Source organism: Danio aesculapii, chromosome 21 (assembly GCF_903798145.1).
Source record: "Danio aesculapii chromosome 21, fDanAes4.1, whole genome shotgun sequence".
Lineage (NCBI taxonomy): Eukaryota > Metazoa > Chordata > Actinopteri > Cypriniformes > Danionidae > Danio > Danio aesculapii.
Window position 1 is genome coordinate 6845730 of NC_079455.1, and position 27338 is coordinate 6873067.

Consider the following 27338-nt stretch of genomic DNA (forward strand, 5'->3'; position numbering starts at 1 on the left):
CGTAGTTATTGTGGTAAAACTGTTGTTATACAATAGGTAATCAATGTGCACAAAATGTTCTACTCATTTATTATCCCAGCAGGCACAAGATGTCAATATGACGTCAGATTGACATTGTACCCCAACGTCAGAGGACATTGCATTTTGTTTGGAAAAGAAAATCAAGTTGACGTCAGAACCTAACGTTAGACTGCTGTCAGTGTCTAACGTCGGACAGATGTTGAATTTTGGTCACTATCCAACGCAACCTAAAAACAACCAAATGTCAACATTTAATGATCTTACAGATTGATGTTGTGTGGACTTTCCAACTATGACTTCTATCAGACGTTGGATTTTGGTTACCATTCCTGATGAATAAATATCAGTATTTGACATCAATATAACGTTGGTTTAAGATGTTGGCTCGATGTTGGATTTTGGTCACTTTCCAACACAACCTAAAATCAACCAAATATCAAAGTCATTTGACGTCGTTATTGGACATCAAAATAATCGTTGGCTTTGCACGCTGAATTTTGGTCACCCGACATCACGACTTAAATCTAACCTAATATTAATGTTCTTACAATGTTGTGTATACAATTTTAAGCGTTAATTTAATGTCAGTTATAAAACATGTTATCAATTCAATAATTTCTCCCCCAAATTAAATGCCCTTTTATCTTTGAAGCTGAAGTAAACCCAGCTCATCTATTTTTCATTTGATAACTCTTACACTTGGTAAACTCTTGCTTTTTGGTTGCAGTTTTTTCCCTGAACTTCTCATTTCTCTTTATTTGCTTATACATACTGACATACATGTGCACATTAAAAGCATTGCATGCAGCTCAGCTTGCATCTGCACATGGTCTGCAGCCAGACCCTTCTGGAATAATTCATTTTAAAACTGGATGCTTGCTTTAATTAAATTCATCAGTGATCTTGATCCTCCATACTCCATTCATAAGACCTTGAGGACTTGATGCTTCAAGATGTCTGACTTCATTCTGGCTTTAAATACTTACTTTTAATGATCCAATAAAGGCATAATGGAACAAAGCACATTTTTAAATAACATTGTTTATTGTTCTAGTCTTTAAAGAGCCCCTATATTTTGGGTTTTTGAAAGCTACTTTCCATGCAGTGTGCAACACAGCTCTAAGTGGCTGAAAACATCTAACTGATGTTTAAATCTGAAAGTGCACCGTGTTTAAAACTATTGATTTTTTTTTTTTTTAAGAGTCGACTTAGAGTCGTTTATATAATTAATCGTTCGCCCAAATCATTTGCCTATTCGCATAAATGTCAACATGAAGCAAAACCATATATGAGATGCCAGATCTGGTAACACATGAACACGCTCTTCCCTTAAACACTAGCAGAGTGCGGGAGTGGGATTTATCATGAGTCAACATTAATAAGTGAACATTCTGATGATTAATACAAAAACCTACCCTGCAACGGCCGTTTGTTAAAGGAAGAATCAGCAAAGACTATTAATGTGTGGGACACAGTTCATGTACACAGTCCAATATCCAACAACAGACAGGGTCATCGGACCAATCACTGCAAATTAGCTTCATGAAGGTTTGGGAACAAATGAATCGCTGAACAAATCATCTGGGAGTCATATGGGAGATAATTAGGTAAAAATAAACACATATTATAAGACATTAAATGTTTTTTGACCTTGCATGCATAGCAGTTTGTTGTTGGAGATGCCCAAAACCAAAATGCGACATTTTATAATGCAAAATAGAGGCTGCTTTAAGACCATTAATTAATTAAATACCATTAATTTCCACATTCATACCAGCATACAGTTTTTTTGTTGTAGTTTTTTTTTTTTTTTCATTTCAGTTGAATGAAAATAAACCCTGATTAGTAAATGTTTGACTGTTCACAGTGCACAGTGTACATTACTCATTACCAAAATCTAAATCTTAATGTACAGAGGGTTCCATAGAATGAAAATCTGGATAGTCATAGATAAACAAAAAGTCATACCGGAAGCCTCAAACACCATTGTTTCCTCCTTCGTATGTAAATTTTGTTTGATCAAAAAGCCACTCAGGCGTTTCAACACATAACACCAACTCTGACATTGTACACTGAATCATTAATATGTAGCCTAGGCCAAAATCCCTTTACGGGTGTCTTGGTAATTCCCCTAACAGTGTAGGGCATTTCCTACAATATTGCCATTACAGCCTGCAATATCAAACAGTAAGCAGCTATTTTATCCACTTCTGAACTGTTGAAATTATTTCTGCTTTAACTGAACATTTCTTAGTGAGATAAAAATAACTATTTTGCAGTATTGTTAACCTTAGCTAACTAGCAAGCATCAACCATAGATACTTAAGTAGTGGCAACCTATTAATTTATTGACTACATTAATTGTTGTCTGTCTTGTGATACATGTTAAATGTAAAAAAACAACAACAATATAGATACATCTATGTCAGTCTTTTTGGTTTGGGTAGAATTATAATTTAGCCTATATTTCATCAACAATACCTGAGGAGCTGCTGCGTGGACACGGTTTAATTTTCTATTTCCATTTTTATTAGATATTAACTTCATTTAATAGCTTCATAAAAACAATTGCCCAGCTCAAAACGGTTGTCTAACCATTGCTTGAATTGCGGGCTGCATTAGTTTGTACTCATCTCATGTCATATGATGAGGCATCTACTCAATTCTCGACTCGAAGTATTAATATTTTGCAAGCTTGTATTTCAGAGTACATCACAGCTCCTGCGGTCACAAATAGCAGTAGATATATGTGTTGTGTAATCTAGCCGTGCTCAGAAACAGCCATTCAGAGAAGAGCTCATTATTAATATTCATAACCTTACCAAATAAGGTAAAAACAGACCATTTCGTTCTAGGGGCAAATCCTAGGGTTGTAAGTGGGCATGTAAAGCCATTTCAGGAGAATTTTTGTACTTAGTTAATTCGCATACCTCTCATTTAGATATCAGAGGACAATTACATATTATACCAAATTGCATTCTATGGCATCTTGAAGAACCTCAGAGGCACCTTTAAGAAAAAGAATGCTATGTATTTTTACAAGAAAAGATAGAATGTATTTTTGTTACTTTTTGTTGTCAATCTAAAAATAAATACAAGCAGCCGAACATTAACGTGCAGAATCACATCAACTGTAAACAATATTCATAGCATTTGCCTCTATCAAAAAATGGCAATAACAAGTGTCCATCGTTTAAAACCATCACATTGACATTACTGAAATAGTATTCTCTAGTCCTCATGTTCTCGTGTGACTTATCATTGAAGCAAAGGTTGTAACAGGTCCATTTAGCTCACACCACAGTTTCTCGTGCCAAGTTTGAGCAATCTCTCTCTGATGGTCTTTCTTCTAAAGTGTCTGATTGTACTCCAGGAGTACAATCCCCTTTGAGAGACCCCATACTGGAGCAAGAGTCTTCCAGTGATCTGCATGTCTCTGCTTCCTCCACTTCATCCAGGGGTAACTGGAGAAACTGAGGCAGCATTAGGTGCTCTTTCTTCAGGAGACCTCGCTGATCATCAGCGCTGCAGCACTGAGCTCGGTTTAACAACTCCACCAAACCTGAAAGTCCCAACATGTTCAGATACGTAGACTGGATTACAATTTCTCACAAATAGAAATGAAGTAACATTTACCTTCCATGTCATAGGTTCTTCTCAATCCAGGGTTCCTCTGTCGGACATTTGATCTGGACATCCCTGAAGGGAACATGTTTGCATCCACAGCACCTCTCCGGTCCTGGTGACAGATATGGAAGGTGTCAGACCAATGAGAATGACTGACAAATATTGAGCTATTAGCTGCTTTGCCACTGTCAAGCCAATGTAAGCTAGAGCGTCATCAGGTTAACTGGGACCAATAGCTGTGGAGCCAATGTAGCAGAGGCCAGCTACCAAAGTGCTGTGCAGACCTCACTCCTCTGACCTATAAAGGTACTCTAGCGACAGACAGTAGCGGCCATGGTCTTTAGCCTCCTTCTTAGAGCAACTGACTGCCAGCGAGGCGTCGCTGGTTGTGTCCCAGCTCGGAGTGGGTTGGGTAGCGAAGGTCTAGAGGGGTTACATAGATGCTGTGACGCTGTGAGGTTTAGGGGGTGAGTGTAACAGAGGCCAGCTAGTGAAGTGCTGTGCAGGTAAACTTCACTCCTCTGACCTCTAAAGGTAAACTAACGATAGACACTAGAGGCCATGGTCTTTAGCCTCCTTGTTAGAGCACCCAACTCCTGTGCAGAAGGTCGCCGGTTCAATCCCAGCTCGGAGCGGTTAGCCCCTATGTATGACCCACAATTCAAACATCACATATCCTACTCAGTACCGTGATAAGAGGCAAGGCATATCAGAGCAACACAGCTAAAGCACACCCTCAAACCATTTTGAAATGATTAAGATGGATACAACAGAAGTAAACAAATGACATCTTACTGTACAGCATTCAATTATGTTTCTTAATATGCATAGAAATGTATTTTCATTCATCATTATACTGTAGCTTACTCACCGACTGCAACTTTAGTTGGCTTCATGTATTGAATGTTCTCTCCACTAATGGAGGGGTGATGACCCAGCACACCATGCACAATATCAAACCACTGAAATTTGTTTCTGTGAGCATCACTTGGACCTCTGTGATTCATAATGGCTTTATAATATACCCACAATTTTTTTTTACTTGTCACAAAATTGTACCATTGTGTGTTGAATCTGTAACAGCATTTTTTAAAACATCTTTGTTTTGACAGAGGCCGTCAAACATTCTCTTTAGTCCAAATACCCAGGAGAGCCCTAGTATCTTCAACTGGTCAGTACTGTCTATTCTTTCTTTTTTGTGCCAGTACATTTGTCCCAAAGTCTAGCCTGCTTTGGCATTCCCTAGGCATTCTGGGAACTGAAAAATCCCAGCCACTGGCTTCGAGGAAACCCCGATCAGGCCCCAAAATTTACTGAGGAAAGGAGACTGGCCCAGACCCACACTGGCATGCTCACTTTAGGCATTCTTTGAGTTCTAAAGGAGTGGACTCACTTGAAACGAGGTAGGTGAGAAGTTCCCCTTTGAGCTGCTGGCCTCATCAACACCTGCAAATTCGAATAATATGATTTTATCAAGGCGAGATAAGAACAAAGGACTTATAGCTTCCCAATGTATTAAAATTTATAAATTCCACCAATATATGGCATTTCTTTAAAAGGCAGTCATTTCTTCTGTGTGAGAGGTTTAATGTTGAATGGAGAAACAGCAAAGCTTCCACAACAATAACACAAATAGAAAGTGACAAGTTCTCCACAGTGGAGGCTCTCACATGCCTGTCCATTTAAGCTCAATAGAAAATTCCAGGGCTCAACACAATATCTATCCAACTATTTAGCTAGCTATCAGTCTATTAATCGGTTTGTCTGATTTTCTGTCCATCAATCTTCTTATCTATCCAACTTTGTTCATCTAATTATCTATCATCCATCTATAATCTGGCTATATGTCAATCTATTTCAAACTGGGTTATTTTTACATACCTTTATCTAGAATTAGTGCCTTATTAGCCAGAAAGGTGACGGGTGTGTTCATGCTTATTTTCTGTCCGCTATCTCTCTGAAAATACAGAACAATAGTGATTAAACATGAGCACATACTGACGGACACCTTCCCTGCAAGCATTTTTTGTATTTAAAAGATTTCTAATAGATGTCTAATAGCCGTGTAAACATAGTCATCCTGGCTAAAACAAGGCTAAATTTGGGCTGTTGGTGAAACTCTAATAGACGTCTAAGAATAGGCCAAAACTAGACTAGTCATCAAATAAATAGAAATGAATCACTACACATATAAAGTCTTCTAATCTGTTTATTTGATGACTAGTCTAGTTTTGGGCTATTCTTAGATGTCTATTAGATTTTCACTGACAGCCCAAATTTAACCTTGTTTTAGCCAAGCTGTCTACGTTTAGATGTCTATTAGATGTCTATCAAACACAAAATTGCTTGCTGGGTTTGCACTGGGAAGTTTGGTGTCTTTTCCCCCCATTTTTTATTTATTTTTTTTTTGGCATCAACATGCACATTTCCAAATAGAATAATACAACAGGTACATAAACGACATGCAAAAAGGTTACCTTTTTATACCAAGTGTAATACATATAAAAATACATGGATTTTGAGGGAAGAGAGAGAGAGAGAAAAAGTCAGCAATCCAACACCGAATAGCCAACAAAATATGTGAATATTAAATATTTTTCCCAACATACCTAGAGGCATTTAGGGCTTTTACAATGTTTGAGCATTAAATATAATAGTCAAGAACGTTTCAAATTAATAGTCAAAACTTTTTATACATGAAAACTATAGCTAGAAAAAATAAATAAATTTATTAGACAAAACTTGTCTTTTATATTCATTTGAGAGTCATAAACCCAAATAAGGTCACTTTAAATACCAAAGAAAATTGATCTAAAATAATGTTGTTTGGTGTAAGGGTCAATGTGCTATGGACCTGTTTACACTTGGTCACTTCATGCTTTTTTTCTGACTGGATAGCTATGTGATCATGAAAAGGACAGGTCTAAATGCCTTCCGAAATGCATTAGAGATTTATATAAATCCGATCGCTCAAACCACTTCAGGATGTGGCCTGGGATGCATTCCAGATAAAACTGGACTAAATGCATCTGGTAATCAATGTGAGAACACATGTGTTGTGGGCTATATGACCATCAGATTTATATGCACAAATGCATAAGCAATGGAACGCCACAGGTGACAGTTTTAAGAATGTTTATTTTATTTATTTTATTTATTTTAAATAGTTTTATTTAATTTTTTGTTTTACCATGAAATTGTGAAATTAAATTAATATGAGATGCCTTCATTAACAACAGAGATATTCATTTACAAAGGCACTTGTTTTATTTTTGGGGAGTGTTTGTTATACAGAAATCTGTTTAAACCCTTTATAATTTTTAATGATGTCTTGCACATACCAGCCACTTTATTAGGTACACCTTACTAGTATCAGGTTGGACCCTCTTTTGCATTCAGGACTGCCTTAATCCTTCATGGCATAAATTCAACAAGGTACTGAAAATATTCCTCAGAGATTTTGGTCCATATTGACAGCATCAAGCAGTTACTGCAGATTTGTCGGCTTCACATCCATGATGCCAATCCCCCATTCCACCACATTGCAAATGTGCTCTATTGGATTGAGAGCTGGTGACTGTGGAGGCCATTTGAGTACAGTGAACTCATTGTCATGTTCAAGAATCTAGTCCGATTCACGTTTTCTAACATGGCGCATTATTTAGCTGTAAGTAGCCATTAGAAGATGGGTACACTGTGGTCATAAATAGACAGACACGGTCAGTGTGCCCAAAGTGTGCCAAGAAAACCACAAAGACAAACACCACAACCACCAGCCTGAACCATTGGTACAAGGCAGGATGAATCCATGCTTTCATGTTGTTGATGCCAAATTCTGACCCGACCATCCAAATGTCACAGCAGAAATAAAGACTCATCAGACCAGGCAATGTTTTTCCAATCTTCTGTTATCCATTTTGGTGAGCCTGTGTGAATTGTAGCCTCAGTTTCCTGTTCTTAGCTGACAGGAGTGACACCCGGTGTGGTCTTCTGCTGCTGTAGCCCATCTGCCTCAAGGTTAGATGTGTTGTGCATTCAGAGATGCTCTTCTACATACTTCGGTTGTAACAAGTGGTTATTTGAGTTGCTGTTGCCTTTCTATCAGCTCGAACCAGTCTGGCCATTCTCCTCTGACCTCTGGTATCAAGGCATTTGTGCTCACAAAACTGCCACTCACTGGATATTTTCTCTTTTTCAGACCATTCTCTATAAACCCTAGAGATGGTTGTGCATGAAAATCCCAGTAGATCTGCAGTTTTTGAAATACTCAGACCAACCCGTCTGGCACTAACAACCATGCCACATTCAAAGTCACTTAAATCACCCTTTTTCCTCATTCTGATGCTTGGTTTGAACTGTAGCACATCATCTTAACCATGTCTACATTCCCAAATGCACTGAGTAGCTGCCATGTGATTGGCTGAATAGAAATTTGCGTTAACAAGCAGTTGGGCAGGTGTACCTAATAAAGTGGCTGGTAAATGTATATGACTATGATTTTTCATTTAGCCTGTAATGGAAGTAATACTAGAGCCTGCCTTGTGCATGTGTAATGATGTTTTACATCCTTCATGTAAAATAATTTAAATGCCAAATAAGATATATTGCCTGTTTTTTGTAAATAATAATATTAAGTAAATATTATTAGCGGTATCTGACACTAAAGTAGATGTAACTTAGTTAGATAGCATGTAGCACAGCACGTGAACGGACATGCAGTTGTGTGGTCAAAATGTAAATGGGATAGTTTTTCAGAAATCACATATCAGCTTTCTAATCAAAAAAATGCATGAAGTGACCAGACGTAAGCAGACCCTATAGCCAATAGTATCTGGTTGCAGCCTTTATGATGCAAGCTGAGACTGCATATCTCAAAGATGCAATGACAGACAGAATGCACTCAATGAAGCTAGTGACGTCGCTGTGAGAGGTAGGGTTAGGTGAGCACAATAAATAGCATTGCATGCAGCTCAGATTGTAACTGCATCCAGACCCCTCTCTCTATAACTCCAACCCTGATTAAACTCAACTAACTGTGATTTTCTAATGATGCTGATAACATTGATTATTATGCTCAGGTGTGTTTGATTCGGGTTTGAGCTAAACTTGCAGAAAATCGGATCTCGTGAATCAGATTCTATACGATTTAAAGGAACAGTATTTACCCATAATGTAAAATGGATTGTTTTCAATTAACTGAAAATACTGATAATAAAACACAAGAAAGCAGATGGTGATTTGTTCTGAATATGAGCTGAATTGAGACATTTCGTTTTTGCGTGTACTGAGGACATTAAACGTTGATTTGTTCAGTGCTCCCTCTGTTCTACTTTTGCAGCTGCAGAATGATAACTAGAGAACGAAGGAAATCAGTGGATCCCATATGTTTGTGGTCCATCGAAAAGGTCAATCTATTAACTTTCAACAAAGAAGGAAATGTTTGTTCTGGTCACTCACCATGGTGACTGTGGCTTCGTGTGACCTGAGCCGGTATTTGTTAAGCATTGCAGCGAGGGCTTCCTGCAGGGTCTTATTAGACTTCACAACAACAGCCACCGTCTTGCCTGTGAACGCTACCTTCACGCTGTTCAAGAAAAACACCACAAACACACATAACACCTGATTATATCGGGTCATTCAAACAGACTCTGTCATCTTTTACTCAACCTCATTGTGTTTGAAATCTGTTTATTAGACTTCAATTCAGGAAAATTTTAAAGGGAACCAATATGGTTTGGTTATCAGCATATTTTCTGAAGGTCAGTAACAGATTATTTAAAGGTTCAAGACACCCTGGAGTACTTTTTTATTAATATTTTAACAGATTTGTGTGTGTTAAGACAACGTTAGCTTGCATTGTGGGTAAAACTGGAAAATTTTGAGCTTTTGTAAGGTAATTTCATCTTTCGGGTTTAAAATAAATTTTGGGGCGAGATCAAAATCAGTGACGTAGCGCGAATCTGCAATTGGAGTAAAGACGTGTCAGTTTCTCATAGCTGAGTTTTCTTATCCTTTGAGCAGACCATGCTTCTTAATTATTCATAAGAGCATGTGCTTTCCAAAGGCAAGGCAGACCTGCCAAGCTGTGAGACCCAATGATTGGGTGAGACTGTGTCCACGCACAGCACAGGTTGTTTGTGTTTGTTTCCATGATCCACAGAGTCTGTTACATGTTTTACCCCGCGGTTCTGTCAGGGCCGATACAGCAAAACTGTTGGTTTGCAGCAAGCATTTTTGTCGAGAGAGCTGTACGAGACCTTGTCTTTTATCAGATGAGTTTGTTACTATTCAGACACATCGCCTATCCGTGCTGCTGTGTTCGCCTATGTTTAAGATCTTCCAGATTACCAGCAGGATTGGAATAGACAGGGAAAGAGACCTGCTGCACTGCTATCCACTGTGTCTCAATTCAGACCTGGGAATTCAGGAGGAGAGAAGTCCTCCTCATTTGCAGTGTATATAAACAAGATTATCTTTAAAATTATATAACAAATTGTGGTTATATGTATATAAAATTACTGATTAACACATGTAGCAGTACATTAAATTACTTACTGTTTATTTCTTTGCATTTTAACTGTGTAAACTATAAAATCATGCATCTCCTTATGGTTTGTAAACCATTTTGTGAGCCAACTGACAACAGTTGTTTGCTTCCCTCTTTTTCCCCTGCTCTGCCGGGCATGACCACTCCTCCCTCTGCTCGCAGCGCTCCATGCCCACCTCAGAGCATTTTGTGAAAATATTGTGAGGTAGACTTGAACTGAAAGAGGGGGGTTTTATGGCCCTTCAATGAAAATACTTTTGTGTGTGTGTGTAGACTATACCATTAACAGGATTTTGCAGACATATTTTTGTCAGGAAAATGGACATTTTTTGCAAAACACTTACGTAAATGTGACCCTCAGTTCGAGAGTCACCTGCTGATCCTGTAGCACTGAGCTGTCCTGGTCCAATGATAATGGTTGCTTTATGTGACAGTCAATGCAATAAGACAGAAATATATACATAAAATTAGAAAAAGTTAGAAATAAGTTTATGTATATAGGCATGTTTTTTTATTTGTACATAAAACTAAATAGAATAAAAATGAGAAGCAAAATTCAATAAATTGTGTCTACATTTCAAGCCAGATTCACAGATCAGAACCACCCAGTTAGCTTTTTTGTGTTCAAAAGACATCTAAAGATGTCCCAACATAAACGTCATGCTAAAATCTGCTTAATTTCAGTTGAAAATCTAACAGAAGTCTAACAATAGTACAAAAATATACCAGTCATCAAATAGAAACAAATGAATGACTACACATGTGAAGTCTGTCTGATCTGTCTATTTAAAGGTGCTGTATGTAAGTTTTTGACTCTTTGCTTGCAGTAATTTAAGAATCTTCCTAAGTGAACATAAAGTTAGATATTCTCCTTTGAAAATGTGCGTTCAGTGTCAGAATGCATGTCTTTTTTTTTTTTCTTTTTTTTAACTCTTCCCACTGCCAGTTTACCCAATTATATAAGTGTAAAACACAGCATAATTAATTTCAGTCATGAAGGCTGTCTCAATACTGTACACTGTAAAACCCAAAAAGTTAAGGTAACTCAAACCATTTGAGGAAACCTAATGAGTACTGTGAACTTAATCCATTTGATTAAATGAAGCAATTTGAGCACAGTAAAACCCAATAAATGAAGAGAACTCAAACCAATTGAGTACTGTAAAACCCAATAAGTTAAGGCAACTCAAACCATTTGAGGAAACCGATTGCTACAAACCATTTGATTTAAAAAGCTAATCTATATGAGTACTGCGAACATACTCCATTTAAGTTATGTAAGTATATAAGTTAAGTAAAAAAAGTAATGAAGTATTTAATTCACATTACCTTCAACACTGAGTTTAAAACTCTTTTGAAATAAGTAGAACTAACTTTAAGTAAATTTTGAGTTAACTACACTCATTTCATTTGATAAACTTGACTGTTGGGTTTACAGTGTATATGCAGTCGTAGCCAAAATTGCGACAGTTCAAGCCTCCAAAATTCAGAGTTATAAAAATCCACAAAAGGTGGCTTTTAAATAGCAAATAATACAAATATTACAAACATAATCATTAGCCGATCAGCTTACAGTGTGAGGCTCAACTGTCTCAATTGTGAGGCTCAACTGTCAACCTATGAGTTGTGTGTAACCAAGTCAATGGAGAAGAGACTGGATAAAAAAAATCTCCAAAGTTTTGAATTTGGACTTCTGTTTGACATCTATTGCCAACCCACTTACGTTTGAATACCTACTGTATACGTATATTTCACGCAGCCGTCATTTTACAAAACGAAAGTGAGGCTGCGGTGAGAAGAAACCTGGAAGTAGAGGACCAGCACTGTTAAGCACATTGTTAAACAGCGCTGATTTGCCATTGTGTTCAACCCATGCTCAATATAAATGACTGTGATTGGCTGTGAAGGTCATCAGATCACTGCTCTTCTCCAAGTGCAAACACAGATACAAGGACACTGGAGCGTTTTAAAGCCGGAATATCAGTGGAATACTCATCAGCACTAGGTGAGCATTGTTGAAGTGTGGTAAACTGATGACCTTCACAGCCAATAACATTTCTGTTGAGCACTGGTGAACACAATGGCAAATCAGTAGTGTTTAAAAATGCGTTCAACAGTGCTTAAATGTTAACGAGAAATGGACGTGTTTTTTTTTTTCAGTACCGCAATTCAGTATCGTGACAAGTCTAATATAGTGAAAGAATCAATTCCTTAACTTGAGTTTGATGAATGGTGTCTAACACAAATGTTTGGGATAGATAATGTTAGCTAACTATAGCCATTTTCCTTTCCTTTCCTGAAAATGAGGTCAGATACCCCTTTTATTTTCACTATACATTCAGAACAGACCTTTGGGTCACTCAGAAAGCAATGAAATGATAAATTTGTGTCACTTTCCCTTCACTAATAAGATATACAGCCAGAAACACAACAATACCAATCGCAAACGCCGTTCCTGCGTGACTCAAGGTGATAGGTCCGGGTTTCTTCCCACCGCAGCCTCACTTTTGCTTTTAAAAGGCATCCGCATGAAATCAGTCTATTAGACGTATTTTAAACAAAAAATTGCTTGGTGGGCATTTTTTCTGTCAAAACTTAAAGACACAGAATAATATATATAATTTGCCCTGTATACTCAATATGCCCATTTGACTCGTATATGTAAACATTTTGCACTTCTTACTTTATCTTTGCCCTGTAGATAGATGATGATGTCTGACAGAGGAAGTCTTCTTTTTTCACATAGGCCGGTCAGCATGTTCCGGACAGTGAGACCAGGTCGGGCCGGGGTTAGAGACGCAGTACCATCAGGCAGGAAGACACAACAATACTTATCAACCTTTCCATCAGCAGAGCGTGGGACTAATTTCTCAACCTGCAAACACAGATGGAAATGAACACCAGAACTGCGTGCATATACTATAGGTATAAGCAGACTTTGTAGCACATTACCTCTGAACTCTTGACAAGTCCAGTCTTGAAGCTGATCGGTGATTCTGGGAAATGGTCAACATAGAAGAGAGATTTTATTAGACAGTCTAAAGCAGGGGTTTCTAATCCTGCTCCAAGGGGGGCAATGCCCTAGAGAGTTTAACTCCAAGTAGATCCAGCACACTTGCCTGAAAGTATCTAGTGAGTCTGAAGACAACGGCTCTGTCCAAAAGCTTCCTATGAAATATCCATTCCAAGGATTATGCAAATACAATATCAGCTTCACTTCTTGTCTCCTAAAATACCCTTATACTCTCTCTCTCTCGCTGTAGATCATTAAGCCATTTTGCTTCCTCAGATGTTTGTCCAAATTCAGATTCATAAGGTATTCATGGCTTGCGCCAGTTTCACCCTGCAAGCATGAGTGATGCATGAGCAGCAGACTTATGAGTGTGTTTACACCAGAAGCATTTGTAAAGTGTGACGACTGTAGCAAGGTTGCCATAGAATTACAAAGACAACTATAAATTTGCTTATAAAAATATATACTTTATAAACTTGATAGTATTTATAGTTTGTATAACATGTGTGGTTTACATATTTATGGTTAATTTATTTTTCATTTAATTAATTGTATTATTTGAACTTTATTTACATAATGCTTTAGCTATACATGTCATGGTTCTGACCTGACAGTTTTGTCTGTCCTGTCAGTGTTTATTGTTTCCCTGTTTGTTCTGTGCTTGTTTACTTTGTTTTACCTTCATTTGTGTTAGCCATGTGCTCTTCTTGTCTTTCCTCCTTGTTTTCAGTTACCCCGCCCTCTTATTTAGACCTTATTATCCTGATTGTTTTCACCTGTTTCTCGTGTGCTTTGTTCTATATATTGTGCTGTGTGTTCTTATTTCTTTGCTGCTTCGTTCAATGTGAGCTTGTCTTGTATGCTAGCCTTGTAGCTTTACTGAGCGTTTTGTCATGCCTGTTATTTCTCTTGTATACTTTTTGTTTGTAGCTACTACTTTCTTTTGTTTGCTCCTATTGTTTACTTCATTTTTTTGTTCTAATCTTTGTCTTGCTTTTATCCTCAGATACATGTTTGCCTTTTTTTTTTTTTTTTTTTTCTCTCTCTCTCTCTCTCCTCTGTCTGTCTCTCTCCTCTTTCTGTCAGTCTTGTATTAGTACTTGACTTGGTTGTCTTTTTGATTCATTTGTCCTCTTAAGATTCTAGAAGTCTTTTTATTTTAGTTAGTTCTATCCAATTGTCCAGGCCAGTCTAGTTCTTTTTACTAGGATTTATAATAGTTTTCATATCTTTTAGATTTAGTTAGTTTTATCATTTTTATTGTATACTATTGCTGCTTGTCCTATCCAGTGTTCTTACTTCCCTGGCCTGCTAGTTTGGAGTTTGTCATTTGCTCCAGGACCTAGCTCATGTTTTGATCACTGTTGCCATCTTGTCCCTACCCCAAGCTTCCCTGTTTTTGCCCCTGCTGTTTGGACCTTTTCTGTCTACTTGTGCCTAATTCCATTAATAAACACCTTTTTGTATGGTTCATTGCTGCAATTGGGTCTGCTTTCTTGCAACCAACTGTGACAATACGGTCCAAGATTGCTGCAAATAGCTTTATTCTTTATGCAAAACTTTTTTTTTAATTCTGCTACGAAGCAGTTTGTTGCATTTTTCTGCGCTGTTTTTAATACACCGTACGTGTGGTTAAACAGAATAATAAAAAAAAAGGTTTACATCGCTCTGCAGCTTGCTCATTTTAGATGATTTTCTTTTGATCAATTCTTTTTAAGCACAAGCCATCCATTTTTGTGCTTAAGCACATTTATATAAAATTTGTGTAAAATCAGATTTACTTTGGCCAGTAAAAATGTGCTGTCACTTTATATGAGCATGTGCAGTGTAACAAAAATAGACTCCATGTCAAAAAGATTGCTTCCTACATGACGCTCACTTGCTGCTTCTCCCATTTCCGGTGTGAATGCACCTTATTTGTTTAAAAAAATATGTGATGCTCATTCTTGCAATATGAAACTGGAATTACAGGACAGCAAGGCTACAAGCTTTTAGGCACAGGCATTGATTGGCTTGTTTAGCTGTGTTTAACTAGCCAAAACTCAGGTGTCCAGCAGATTTTAGCTCCAACCTCAATTAGTCACACCTGAACCAGCTAATCAAGCTCTTTCTATGTATATTACAAAGCTCCTGGCAGGTGTGTTGAAACAAGTTGGAGCTGAACTCTGCAAGACATTGGCCCTCTAGAAGCAAGTTTGGGCACCCCTGAGCTAGGGTAAATGCTCCAGTATGTCAGCCTCCAGGAGCATGTTTGGACATCCTTGGTCTAAAAGTGCATTATTAGTTCAATTTGACCTATATAGACATCATGAAATTACCTCCCCAGGACCCTCTCTTCTCTTTGCGCTTGTCCTTTCCCATCATCCCTTGCAGATTGACCTTCCTCCTCTCCACCACATCTTCAGCATCTGCCGCACTTGGCTTGGCTTTTAACCTCTGGAATACAGCAAACTCTATGAATCTCTCATTCATATCAAAGACATGTTTTACATTGAGAGATCCAATCCGTACCTCCTTAGTTCTGTCGAATTTGGCTTGCTCTCTGGGAGAATTGCTGCTGGTTTGATTGGTTGATGCGAGGGGTTTTCCACGAGAGTCCAGCAATGGCAGTGGTCTGCCCTCCACATTAGCTAGCATACAGCTTTGATAGAGCTGCGAGCGCACAAAACGAGTATAGCTGTCAAACTTCATCAGTTTGAAGATCTGGAACGAAGGAGAGGATAGGATATACTGCAGGTAAGGACACTTCTGCTCAAGAGGGAGACAAAGGAGGGTGGGCTCTTGATTTGATTGCTTTTAGTAGCTCTGGATAATTGAGTCATGATTGCTGTCTGTTCTTAAACTGAAATGCTTTGACTCACCTCATGTGACACAATAAAATGCGTTTGTCACTTTGAAAATATAATCTATATGACTCAACTTAATTCTTAGAAACCACAAAAGACGAAAGCTACAAAAGCATTTGCTGTCGTACATGTTTTTCAGATTTTTTTTCACTTATTCAAGCACTGAAAACCTACTGGTTTGTTGCCATGTTGTCGAAGATGAAAGCATTTGAAACTGATTGAAAAAGATGCTTAAAATGGTGCCCGCTTGCAGTTGATTATAATGAGAATGCTCTAGTTTTTCATTCTGTGTCACTAGTGTACATGTTTTCCTTGATGACTGGGATGCATTGTCTGAGGCAGTGTTTTACACTTTTTTTCTTTGAAACATTGTGATTACTTCAGTGGTTAACAACTTAGGCCCTGTTAACACTAATACATTTTAGTTTTAAAACAGCTTTTTTGAATGAAAATGATCTGCGTCCACACTGGCGTTTCACCCAGCATTTCAGAACAACTCTCTATCCACACTACACTGCTGACCACACACACACTCTGGCATGCACTGAGAGCAGAGCACGTCGGACCGTTCATCAAGGATCTACCGCTGGATCTAATCTCACTATATTCATTAAACATGATATTTAATTCATCTTGGGCCTGTTTCAGTAAGGAGGTTTCATCCAACTCTGAGTTTAAACCTGAACTGTGAGTTGACCGAGAGATTAAAAACTCAGCGTTTTCGGTTTCAGAATAGCTGATCTGAGTTAGATCAATCAACTTTGAGTAGACCAACTCAGAGTTAAGCTTGCGAAATTCTGTTGTATGGCATTGTGAATCCCGGCGGGGCGGGATTAAACAAGATGATTAGACATTTTAAGAAGCGAGCGATTGGTCCATACTTTAAATTTCGGACCAGAGAGGTCATGTTGATCCTTGATTGGTCTCACGCAGTCAAGTGATGCGATTTTGCAAATCTGTCACATGTATAGTATGAACAGTCTAAAACATGATTACAGAATAATCCAGGGTTAACTATTTGTTAAAGTCTAAAGTGTAAAAAGTGCTTTTGTGTCCTTGTGTGTCCAAATGATAAATTTGTACAATACTAAATGTGTGATTTTTCTTTTTTATTTTTATTATTAATTTTTTTTTATTAACAATATAGATCTAGTTCACTTAGATAAATGCTTCCTGCACTCTTGTTCTTATAAAAAAAAAAAAGTGCTTTAATCTCATTTAGCAGTAACCTTATCAGATTTCACATACCTGTTGTTGTGCTTTCTGAAAGATATCAGCATGAGGGTTTTGTACATCTTTCTCCTCAACCCGTACCCTGTCATCTATGTTAATGAGAGAAGTTGCATTGCTGGACAGGAAGGTGTTATAAATTGACAGCGCCTCTCTCTTGAGCTAGGGTAAGAAAAAAATAACAGCTATATTACAAATATATATTCTACAACGTGTTAGATTATAGAAATATTGTTGAAAAAATGAAAAAGATTAGATATTTAATCAATAGATTTACCCGCTCTGTTTGATGGCCAGGTATTTTGCGAAATTTTTCACACGCTGACCAAAATAAGATGTTCTCAGCACTGACCTCAGATTTCAGAAATGCCTGTGTTGAAGAAAGACAAAAGTGATTCATTTGGTCTCTTTAACAGTACAAATGTATTTCCGATCTGAACTGTTGTGAGCATGCACACATGATAATTACAATCACCTGTATAATTATTAAAAACAAGACGATTTAATTTATGGTTCTAGCTGGCATCTCAGTTGGCCACCGAATGAAGCGTTCGTGAAGGTTTATCCATCTCACAACTCTTTCACCTAAACACCAAACATTTCCTTTCCCCGCAATCTCGTTTACAGCCCCCCTATCTGAAACGTTCTCCACACCTCCTCATTACCCTATAATTACAGTGACTCATACTGTAGGCTGTTTTCCTCCTCACCTCCCTTTTTTCAGATTTTACAGATTTCACAATGAATTGGTGTTGAATTATTTGCTCTGCGTGGTCGCTAAACAGAACATGGCAGCAGCTCTCTATAGCATTTTGTGTACTAAGAAATTAGTAAGTGTGAAAGTATATGATGTGTACATTGAAAAACTAGAAGTTTTGCTAGAAGCTTGCTTCTGAGATTCTTCTGCTTTTCTATGTGCTGAGAAAGACAATTTGCCTTTTGTATTCAGCAGACCTGCTGGAATATTACCAAACATTTTTGTAAATCAGCATATTTTTATGGTTGTCATTTGATTTAAAGTATTATTAAAATTAATTTGATGATTAATTAATCACAATTTTACTGACTTAAGCCCTATATAAATGGCAATTGTTTCTCAGGGGAACATAAGCAATTTTCACCATTCACTAGTGACTTTATAGCATATGAATATAGAATGTCTTTTTTTCTCTCACAACCTGTGTGAAAATCGATATACCAATTGAATTAACTACAGTTTTTTGACAAATACAGGTTGTGTGGTGATTTAATTGCCATCCAAATTTACATCTCTGAGTTTCTAATGAAGATCATTAGAAACTCATCATTAGAAGCCTCCGGCGCCTAGACTGCAGCTCTGCACAGGAAGTTTGGCCAAAGAAGAACTGTTCGTGCCCAACTGAGCTGGGTTACTCTCAAGGTTTTTTCCTTCATTGTTCCTCGCCACTGTCGCCACTGGCTTGCTTGGTTTGGGACTTGTGGAGCTGCACATGGATGGATTCGCTCTTCAGTATTTGGACTTTCAGCAGAGAAAACTAAACCACACTGAACTGAACTAAACTGAACTTCAACTCTGAAAACTGGACTGACACGGTTTCAATTTACTAGAACTTCTATGTTAAGCTGCTTGGACAGAATCTACATTGTAAAAGTGCTATAGGAATAAACATGAATTGAAGATCAATCCAAATGTAATTCTGTAAAAATCCTAAAACACAATGTACACTTACACTTCATGGTAATTTAGATTAGAAATGTGTTTTATTATGTAAATAAGTATTAAAAAAGGACCCTTACATATTAAGGACCCAAGTATTAAAAAAGGACCCTTACATTACCGAAGTGCTATAAACATGGTGTCTAAGTACTGTATTTTTTTATTGACTAGATGTCTAAAGCTGCCTTTTTGAATGTAATTGGCTGTTTTCATCATGACATTCGAGGCAGCAATGATGTTAATGTCAGGCTTAAGGCCTGTTCATACCGGGGCACTTTTTGCTTGCTCTTTTCATTAGCATTTAAAGCCTCGTGACTAAACAACGGGTGCCAATATGATTGTGCACACCAATGCACAAAACGCAAGGTGTAATGCATCGTTTAAAGAAAAACGCCTCATGCTCATTTTTTGTTTTTGTTTTGACGCACCGTTAAAAACTGATCCACCAATGAGATTAGCACTTTTGCTCACATTCCTATAGCTGCTGAAGTAACAGTAAAACACAACTAGGTGGCACTCAAGCACAAAACTGTCTATGTGAGTGTAGCTGAGGCCAGCTAGTAAGTGCTGTGCAGGTAAACCTCACTCCTCTGACCTCTAAAGGTGCTCTAGCGATAGATAATAGAGACCATGGTCTTTAGCCTCCTTGTTAGAGCAACCGTTTCCCATGCGGAAGGTTGCCAGTTCGATCCCAGCTCAGAGCGAGTTGGATGCAGTAGGATCGGCGGGGTTACATGAGCACACGTTGAAGAAGAAGATGCCCTTATTACATTGGTGTCACAACGAAAAGAGCTAAACGAGACGAATGCTGCATCCCAATTTGCATATTATCCATCCAAAATAGTATTCGAAAATAGAACTAGTATGTCCCAAACCAGAGTATGTTGAAAAGAGTATCCCAAAGGTTCCCGGATGGTTTGCTATTACCGGCAAAAAAAATTGAAGTATAGCAACGTCCATACTCTAAGCACTAATATTGCCCACAATACATTGCATGTTGGACATGAAATTGATTAAAACTATGAACGCAGGTGAAAAGTGTAAACAAACTACAAACATGGTAGACACACGAGACCAACTGTCAAGTAGAGAGGCTTCAGTAAAGATGTTTGAATGACTGTTAATTAATATCTTACCAACTGGAACATGTTTAAACCACATTTTCTGTGTTATATTTCATCTGCAACAATGATGTGAACTTATATCAAGATATGTTTGGACTTTAACGTCTGAATGCATATTTACCCAAAGACCTGAGGAGATTTCTCTGCATGAAAGACTCCTGAATGCAGATTAACCTGCTGCTGCTTTTCCAATAAGGTAGGTAATTAAATATGAAAGAAATATGGATGATGTGTCGAGATAATTGACAGGGTACGTAACTAAGCAACACAACGATCTGTTAATGAGGAAGTAGTATGTCTCAAAGCTTGCATACTCTTCTGTTATACACTCAAAAGTATGTACTTTTCCTTTACAAAAAAGTGCATATTTTAGGGGGTAGTATAAGTATGTGAATTGGGACGCAGTTATCGTGTAACAACCCTACTGAAAAAAAAACAGCTTAAACCAGCCTAGGCTGGTTGGCTGGTTTTAGCTGGTCAACAAGCCTGGTTTTAAACCAGCTATGTCCAGCTTAAACCAGGCTGGTCAAGCTGGTTTTAGCTGGATTTTGCAGGTCATTTTCCAGCTTGACCAGCTAAGACCAGGCTTGAAATAGCTGAAAACCAGCCTGAAAATGGCCAAAACCCCTCTAAAACCAACCAACCAGCCTAGACTGGTTTAAGCTGGATTTTTCACCAGGGAACTGAGTGTCAGAGGCTTTAAGTTGTGCTGCACCACCTTGTGCACAGCAGCGTTTGTTTTTCATTAAAAGTCATCAAACATCAGGGAGTGATTTTGCACATTCAATCTACTCAACGGCAGTGAAAATATTTGAATGCGGAAAAACACTGACAATAAGCGTAACCATACATCATCCCAATGTGTATGAATCTTTAGAGCAGGGGTGTCAAACTCAATTTCCAGAGGGCCGCAGCTCTGCACAGTTTAGTTCCAACACTACACCTACCTGAAGATTTCAATTAAGCCTGAAGGACTCAATTAGTTTGATCAGGTGTGTTTAATTAGGGTTGGAACAAAACTGTGCAGAGCTGAGGCACTCCAGGAGCTGAATTTGAGACCTGTGCTTTAGACGTTAGATCTGGGGTGCCCAAACTTGATCCTGGAGGGATGGTGCCCTGCATAGTTTAGCTCCAACTTTCTTCAACACACCTGCCTGGAAGTTTCTAGTATACCTAGAAAGAGCTTGATTAGCTGGTTCAGGTGTGTTTAATTGGGGTTGGAACTAAACTATGCAGAACACTGGTATTCCAGGACCAAGTTTTGGCACCCCTGCATTAGATCATGGTTAGAGCTAAACTCTGCTGGAAAGTGAATGTCACAAGCCATATTTGAAGATCAGACATATAAATATACTAGCATCTGACTGCACATGTAAGTAATCATGTGCGGTACATAGTCCAGGTTTCATAGGCAAGGCCAGGCAAAATTATTAATTTAAAAGCACTTTTTTTAATTATCGATCCCTTGAGAAACAATTGCTGTCTGAAAGGGGCTTTAAAAATGATAATTTCACATTAATTTGCTCCATTTGTGTTTAATTTTTATATTTTATATTAAAACAATTTACACTGATGAGGAAAACGTAGTCTGAAAAGTAATGTGTTTACTACGTTATTAGGTACAACTGTTAAAACCTGACTACTAAATGCTCATTTGGGCATGTAGATGTGGTCAGAGTGATCTGCTTAAGTTCAAACCAAACATCAGAATGAGGAAGAAAGATGATTTGAGGGTTTAACAGGACATAATTGTTGATGCCAGACAAGCTTGTATGAGTTTTCTGAAATTGCTGATTTATGTTTTTTTACACTCAGCTATCTCTGGCGTTTATGGAGAATGGTCTGATAAAGAGAAAATAACCAATAAGCATCAATTATGTGGGTGAAAATGCTAGGTTGATGCCAGATGTCAGAAGTGATTGACTAAACTGATTGAACTGATTGACAAATGACAGGAACTCAAAGAACCTCAAAGGACAACTGAGGTTTGCAAAAAAGTATCTCTGAACACACAACAGACAAAACTTTGAATCAGATGAGCTACAGCAGCAGAAGGAGAGTAGATCAATGACCATCCTGTCAGATAACAACAGAAAACTGAGGCTACAATTCACACAGATTCAGAAGATTTGAAAAATTGACTCCATTTCTACTGCGACATTTGCAGGAAGGGTCAGGAGTTGGTCTAAACAACATGAAAGCATGGATTCATCCAACCTTGTATTAATGGATCAGACTCCTGATGACACAATTCTGTTTTTCTTATCATAGTTTTGACCTCTTTATTTTTAATATTTTCCACTGAGAATTAAGGCAGGTCTTGAGTCAAAACAACATGTAGTTCATTCCAGGAACCTTCCTATACAACTGAAGTGCTATTGGAAGAACCATTAGTGAAGTAAATCAATATCTTCCTCATTCAAGTCCATTCATCAGTGTATTTGTTCAAGTATTAATGTGCTTTAAGTTCATAAATATTCACTCTCACTGCAGTGGCTGTATGAATGCTGCTTGTTTACTCACTGTGAAGTAGCATACACCCACGGGGTCCTCAAGGAGCCTCTCAAAGCTGACAGCCCAGCTCGCCACCTGACCCACTCCTCGGCTCCCTTCACTGGGCACAGTGGGCAGACTGGAGTTACTGCTGGAGTACTGTGTTGCTGCATGCTCATCCGACATCACGTTCAGCTCTAATAATCATGCAATAGAGAGGATGTTGAAGAGCACTGACAGGTCAACTTCAAGAGTTTGCATGTATTGTGAGGGACTATAAGCACTTTACCTTAATATCTTACATAGAGGTGTGACTAAATTTCAGGTAACGTCAACAACTTTTTACAATTTTTTCTTAAACAATTCATACCATTATGAGTGGACATTGCCATAGTATGAGATTGAATACATTTGTAGGGATAAAAGTGCACTTAAAGGGTTAGGTTACCCAAAAATTTAAAAACTGTTATTAATTCCTCCCCGGAATGTTAGTCAGATACCTTCATTATCTTCTGAACACAAATTAAGTTATTTCTGATGAAATCTAAGAGTGTCTTCATCCTCCATAGTAGGGGCTGCACTTTATATATATCGTTTCAGCATCAATATCACAATGTGATTATTGGCAATAGTCACATTGCAGGATTTGCAATGTCAAGTTCAGCTTCAGTTTATTTATTCCTCTGGAAATTTGAGTGGAATTATCACTGACCAAGGACCATATTGAGCGATTGTGAAGCTTAACCTTAATAGAGTGAAAGAGTAATTTGTGTACAAGAAATTATAACAATGAAAAATGTATTGCATTTAACGTTTGTACAATTAAGACTATGCAGTTTTATTTGCTTGCATTTGATTACTCAACTTATACTCGAATACAATTAGATTCACCAAATAATGCAACTAAATTTAAGCAGATTATCTGGCCTAAGAATGAATCCCAATCAATATAAAATTATGAATTCTTTTCCAAATTGAGCTCTTCAAGTCATCTAGTTAAATTATTATATTCATATTTGAATAAATAATCGTAGAAAAACTAAATATCGCAATGTCAGATTTTTCCAATATCGTGCAGGCCTACTACATAGTCAGCAATAATCCTAAGACATTCAAAGTAGGGATGCACCGTTACCATTTTTTTTAACTGATCTGATACAGATCCGATCCCGATATTGTGCCTTTTTTTAAGCATAATACAGTATAGTTCTGGTGATAAACTCAAATAAAATATCTTCTTTAGTAAAAAATAACAGACCCATAGGCCTACTGTATATGATAGATGACTAAAAACATGAAGCTTTTATTAAATGAACCCATTTATTGCACAACTACATGCATTTCTTCACTGATTATTTATATTGACAGGAACAAATAGTCTTGAAGAAAGTTTTTTGTGTTGTCATAAACGAACTCGACAAACAGTTTGATTTGTGAATGAATGGAGAATGACTGACTGGCGCATGAACATAAATTTAACCACCTGAATATTCATCTGTGCTTCACATTAAACTATAGAATGGATTCAGAACATTTAGGATATAGCAGGCCCACATGACAACTTTCTAGTGCCTTTATAATAGGCTACCTTCGTGGCTTTTGTTGGCTTGTAAATTACACAGAATATAGCACACGCACAAGATTGGATTTGGATCAGTACCAGCTGGCCGATACCTGATCCAGCAAAAATATGCTGTATTGAACTGATATCCGATCCAAGTATCCGGGATCAGTGCATCCCTAATTCAAAGTCCCGAAAAGGAACCAATCAAATTGTCAAAACATTCCATGTGACTTCGGTTGTTTGATTGTAATTATAGGAAGCTCCAGGAACTCTTGCATTCATAGGCACATTCAAAAGAAAACTGTAAAAACAACTTTGACAATGTCTTTCATATCAGGCTAGGGGGAAGTTTACATTGAGCAATGTGATGCTTGCATGTTATGCAGCTGATTCGAATGGCATTATGCAGAAGAGAAGATATAGACAATCAAAGGGACATTCAAACTAAAATGTTGGGAAATATCAAGCAGACAGTCTACTAATACATTAACAAATGCTAGTTGACAAACATTTGCAATGTTATTTGTATTCAACTCAATGTACAAAGTATTTATCAAACATTATTAGATGGCTCTCTGGAGTACCTGATTCTGATTTGTAAATCACAATATTCCAATGTATGTTATTCACAGATATCAACCACTGAAACTAATAGCACAGGCTCATTTGAACTTCGAATCACCTTGACCATCAATGAATACATTCATACATAGCAAATTCCCACATAGCAAAATTTCGCTGGCCCACATAATCGGCTTTTGCTTGGATAAGCACGTGATCCTCTCAAAATTACATTATAAATAAACTTCACTTTAATGTATTTTAAATGTGGGTCAAGATAGACCAAACTTACATGACCCACCCATCAATTTTAACATCTGGGCCAAATATTTCACTTCTGGCACATGTCTGGTGTGTCACCTTAAAGACAGTGCCACCTCTGCCAAACCCAGGCCATGTTTGGCCCACATGTTGTATGCCAGTGCCGGATGCAACCAAGACTCATTTTGAAAACGTACCTCTATAAACATTTCTGGAGCCAAATACGTACCAGGAGCTACATTTTTTTGCAGTTTTTGTTTTCATGAATCCACCAGAGGCCGCTGTGTATGGTTTTTCAGATCTCAAATTTCTCTCTTGAGTGACATTCGCGCCTGCTGTTCTTGCGTAAATCCACCAGAGGCTGCTGTTGACTGACTGCTTGACTGACTGACTGACTGACTAATCGACTGACCCACCTCTCTCCTTCCTAAACCCAACCAATAGTGTTTTAAAAAGCAATCCAGAAAAAGAAAAGCCCTCACCTGATTTTTACCACATTTTCAGATTTTACCACATTCTCACACTGTTATTTACTCGTTTATTTTATTTTTTGCATTCTTGTCTTACCCGCTTTCTGCTACCGCTCCTCACAGGACTCAAACCCTGTCATCGTGATCAACTCCTCTTTGCGTCTCAAGTCCACTGACTTGCATGGTGAGCTACTGGACAAACTGGTAATAGCAGGAAAGCCATCCATACGGAGGTAAGCGGTCAGCTGGGTAGCGCGAAAAGGAACGGCATCATACAGCCACGTAGCGTTCGTTTTAAAAATGAAAAGCAGCCTTACGTAGCTCTGGTTACATAATTTGTGATCTCCAGAAATCTTTATAGGGCTACGTTTTCAGAATGAGCCTATGTTGGCCAGATGAATGCCTGCTGAGCCACCTTTCTGCCAAATCTGGGCTAGAATTCTGTGCTACCTGGGATTCTTATCTTTCTTACCACTGTTTTTAACTATTTGGCGCCATCTTACTTAAATAAGTAGGGTAATGTAGGCTGTATTCAGCTTTGGTCAAATTTTGTTTAATTAAAGATTTAATAAATGATTAAAGCTCGGATCAATGTTTTGTGTCTGGATGTTGAGTTTAGTCCTTAGATTCACCCCTGTTCTGTCTTGCTCAGGCAGTAGGAATGTGTGAGACATGCTAAAGAGTGAGCTTGTCTGTGTGATAATTTTGTTTGGGACGATTCCCATTAACAGTCTCAACCCAATAACTTTTAATGACGCTTTCTACATCTCTTCCTTTATTCTGACACATCACTCGTCAGTGTGTTTTTGTGGCATTAATATGCAGTAGAGGAATTTCCCTAGCATGAGTTAGAGTCACACTGTGAATGACTAGCATCGGACATTTGATGGTTTTACTGGATCTCTCAATGATTGTCTTCAGTTCCAGACAGTCACATGATTTTCAATACCTCGGTCTGTCTGTCTGCCTACCTGTTTTTTTCTCTCTCTTGATCTCACAATGACATTCAAGCAGACAGAGGAAACTAATGTGGTTACACCTGCCCCCCCCCCCCAAAACCGGATGTAAACAGGCCAATGGTAAAAGGATAAACCTAGATGTACAACTGCATTAGTGATGTTTGATAGCCACGTGGATGAAAACACAACTCTCCCCTGATGCCTTTAAAGAAAGATAATGGAGGGAGGAACATGGCATTCATAAAAAAATATATTATAAATGCATAACTCACCTCCATCTGAGACAGTCAGTGTCTGTGGAAGAAACGAAACGATATTGATCAGAGTTGTAATAAAGTACACTACTCAAAAATACATGTACTTGAGGCACAGAAATAAAAGTCGTTTGATTCAATACCAGCAGGCAATAGAGACAGACACAAGTGCCAGTTGGAAAGAGCGAAATCGTGACACAAAATTGGAGTCAGAGATAAAACGGCTGCTCTTTTTTTTTTCTCCTCAAATTGCATATTAACTGATATTATTGTACTCTGATCTTCTCATTCCCCGGGGGTAATGTAGTGAGCTTATATCCTCAGTGATCTGAAGGAAGGAATCAAGCAGAAGAGCCTAAAATGTTTCATAAAACTACTCGTACTGAATAAAAGGTTTTTGAACTTAACAATACTCACTTTAAACCTTATAACTTGACCTGACTTGACACTTTTTTGTGGTAAGAAAGAGTCAAACTCATTACTACCAGACATTTTCAGTGTAATATTCATTTTTGGTTGACAGCTCACGGATCTACATGTATATTTCCAGTCAGGTTTAAAGAACGTACCTTAAGTCCATTGGATGTTTCAGTGTTGTTGCCTTTCAGAGACATATCCTTGATGCCAAATGTACTTTAGGTTATTAATGAGCGCATGAGTGAGTTGTTTCTG

At 37.9% G+C, this 27338-nt stretch overlaps 1 protein-coding gene across 2 annotated transcripts; it reads right to left on the minus strand.

The window, feature by feature from the left end:
- Positions 1-2527: 2527 nt before the first annotated feature.
- rgs14b (regulator of G protein signaling 14b) lies at positions 2528-27338 on the minus strand. 2 transcript variants are annotated; one of them, XM_056447061.1, is made up of 15 exons: positions 27236-27338; positions 26685-26706; positions 22628-22794; positions 17562-17654; positions 17303-17446; positions 15720-15911; positions 15527-15644; positions 13148-13191; positions 12879-13070; positions 10540-10616; positions 9106-9232; positions 5530-5605; positions 5042-5094; positions 3658-3760; positions 2528-3583 (listed from the first exon to the last, which is right to left on the minus strand). In XM_056447061.1, the coding sequence occupies exons 1-15, from the start codon at positions 27278-27280 to the stop codon at positions 3315-3317; spliced, it is 1722 nt and encodes a 573-aa protein (XP_056303036.1). In that variant the 5' UTR covers positions 27281-27338; the 3' UTR covers positions 2528-3314. The 2 variants fall into 2 exon arrangements, with proteins under 2 accessions (XP_056303036.1, XP_056303037.1); XM_056447062.1 differs by lacking the exon at positions 5042-5094 and having other exon boundaries at positions 3495-3583.

Coding starts and splice junctions, on each gene's coding strand:
- rgs14b (XM_056447061.1), bottom strand. CDS start 27,280: ATGTCTCTGAAAGGCAACAACACTGAAACATCCAATGGACTTAAG. Junction 5,606..9,105: donor ACGAAGCCACAGTCACCATG/GTGAGTGACCAG, acceptor CTGTATTTTCAG/AGAGATAGCGGACAGAAAAT. Junction 3,584..3,657: donor AAGAACCTATGACATGGAAG/GTAAATGTTACT, acceptor TGGGACTTTCAG/GTTTGGTGGAGTTGTTAAAC.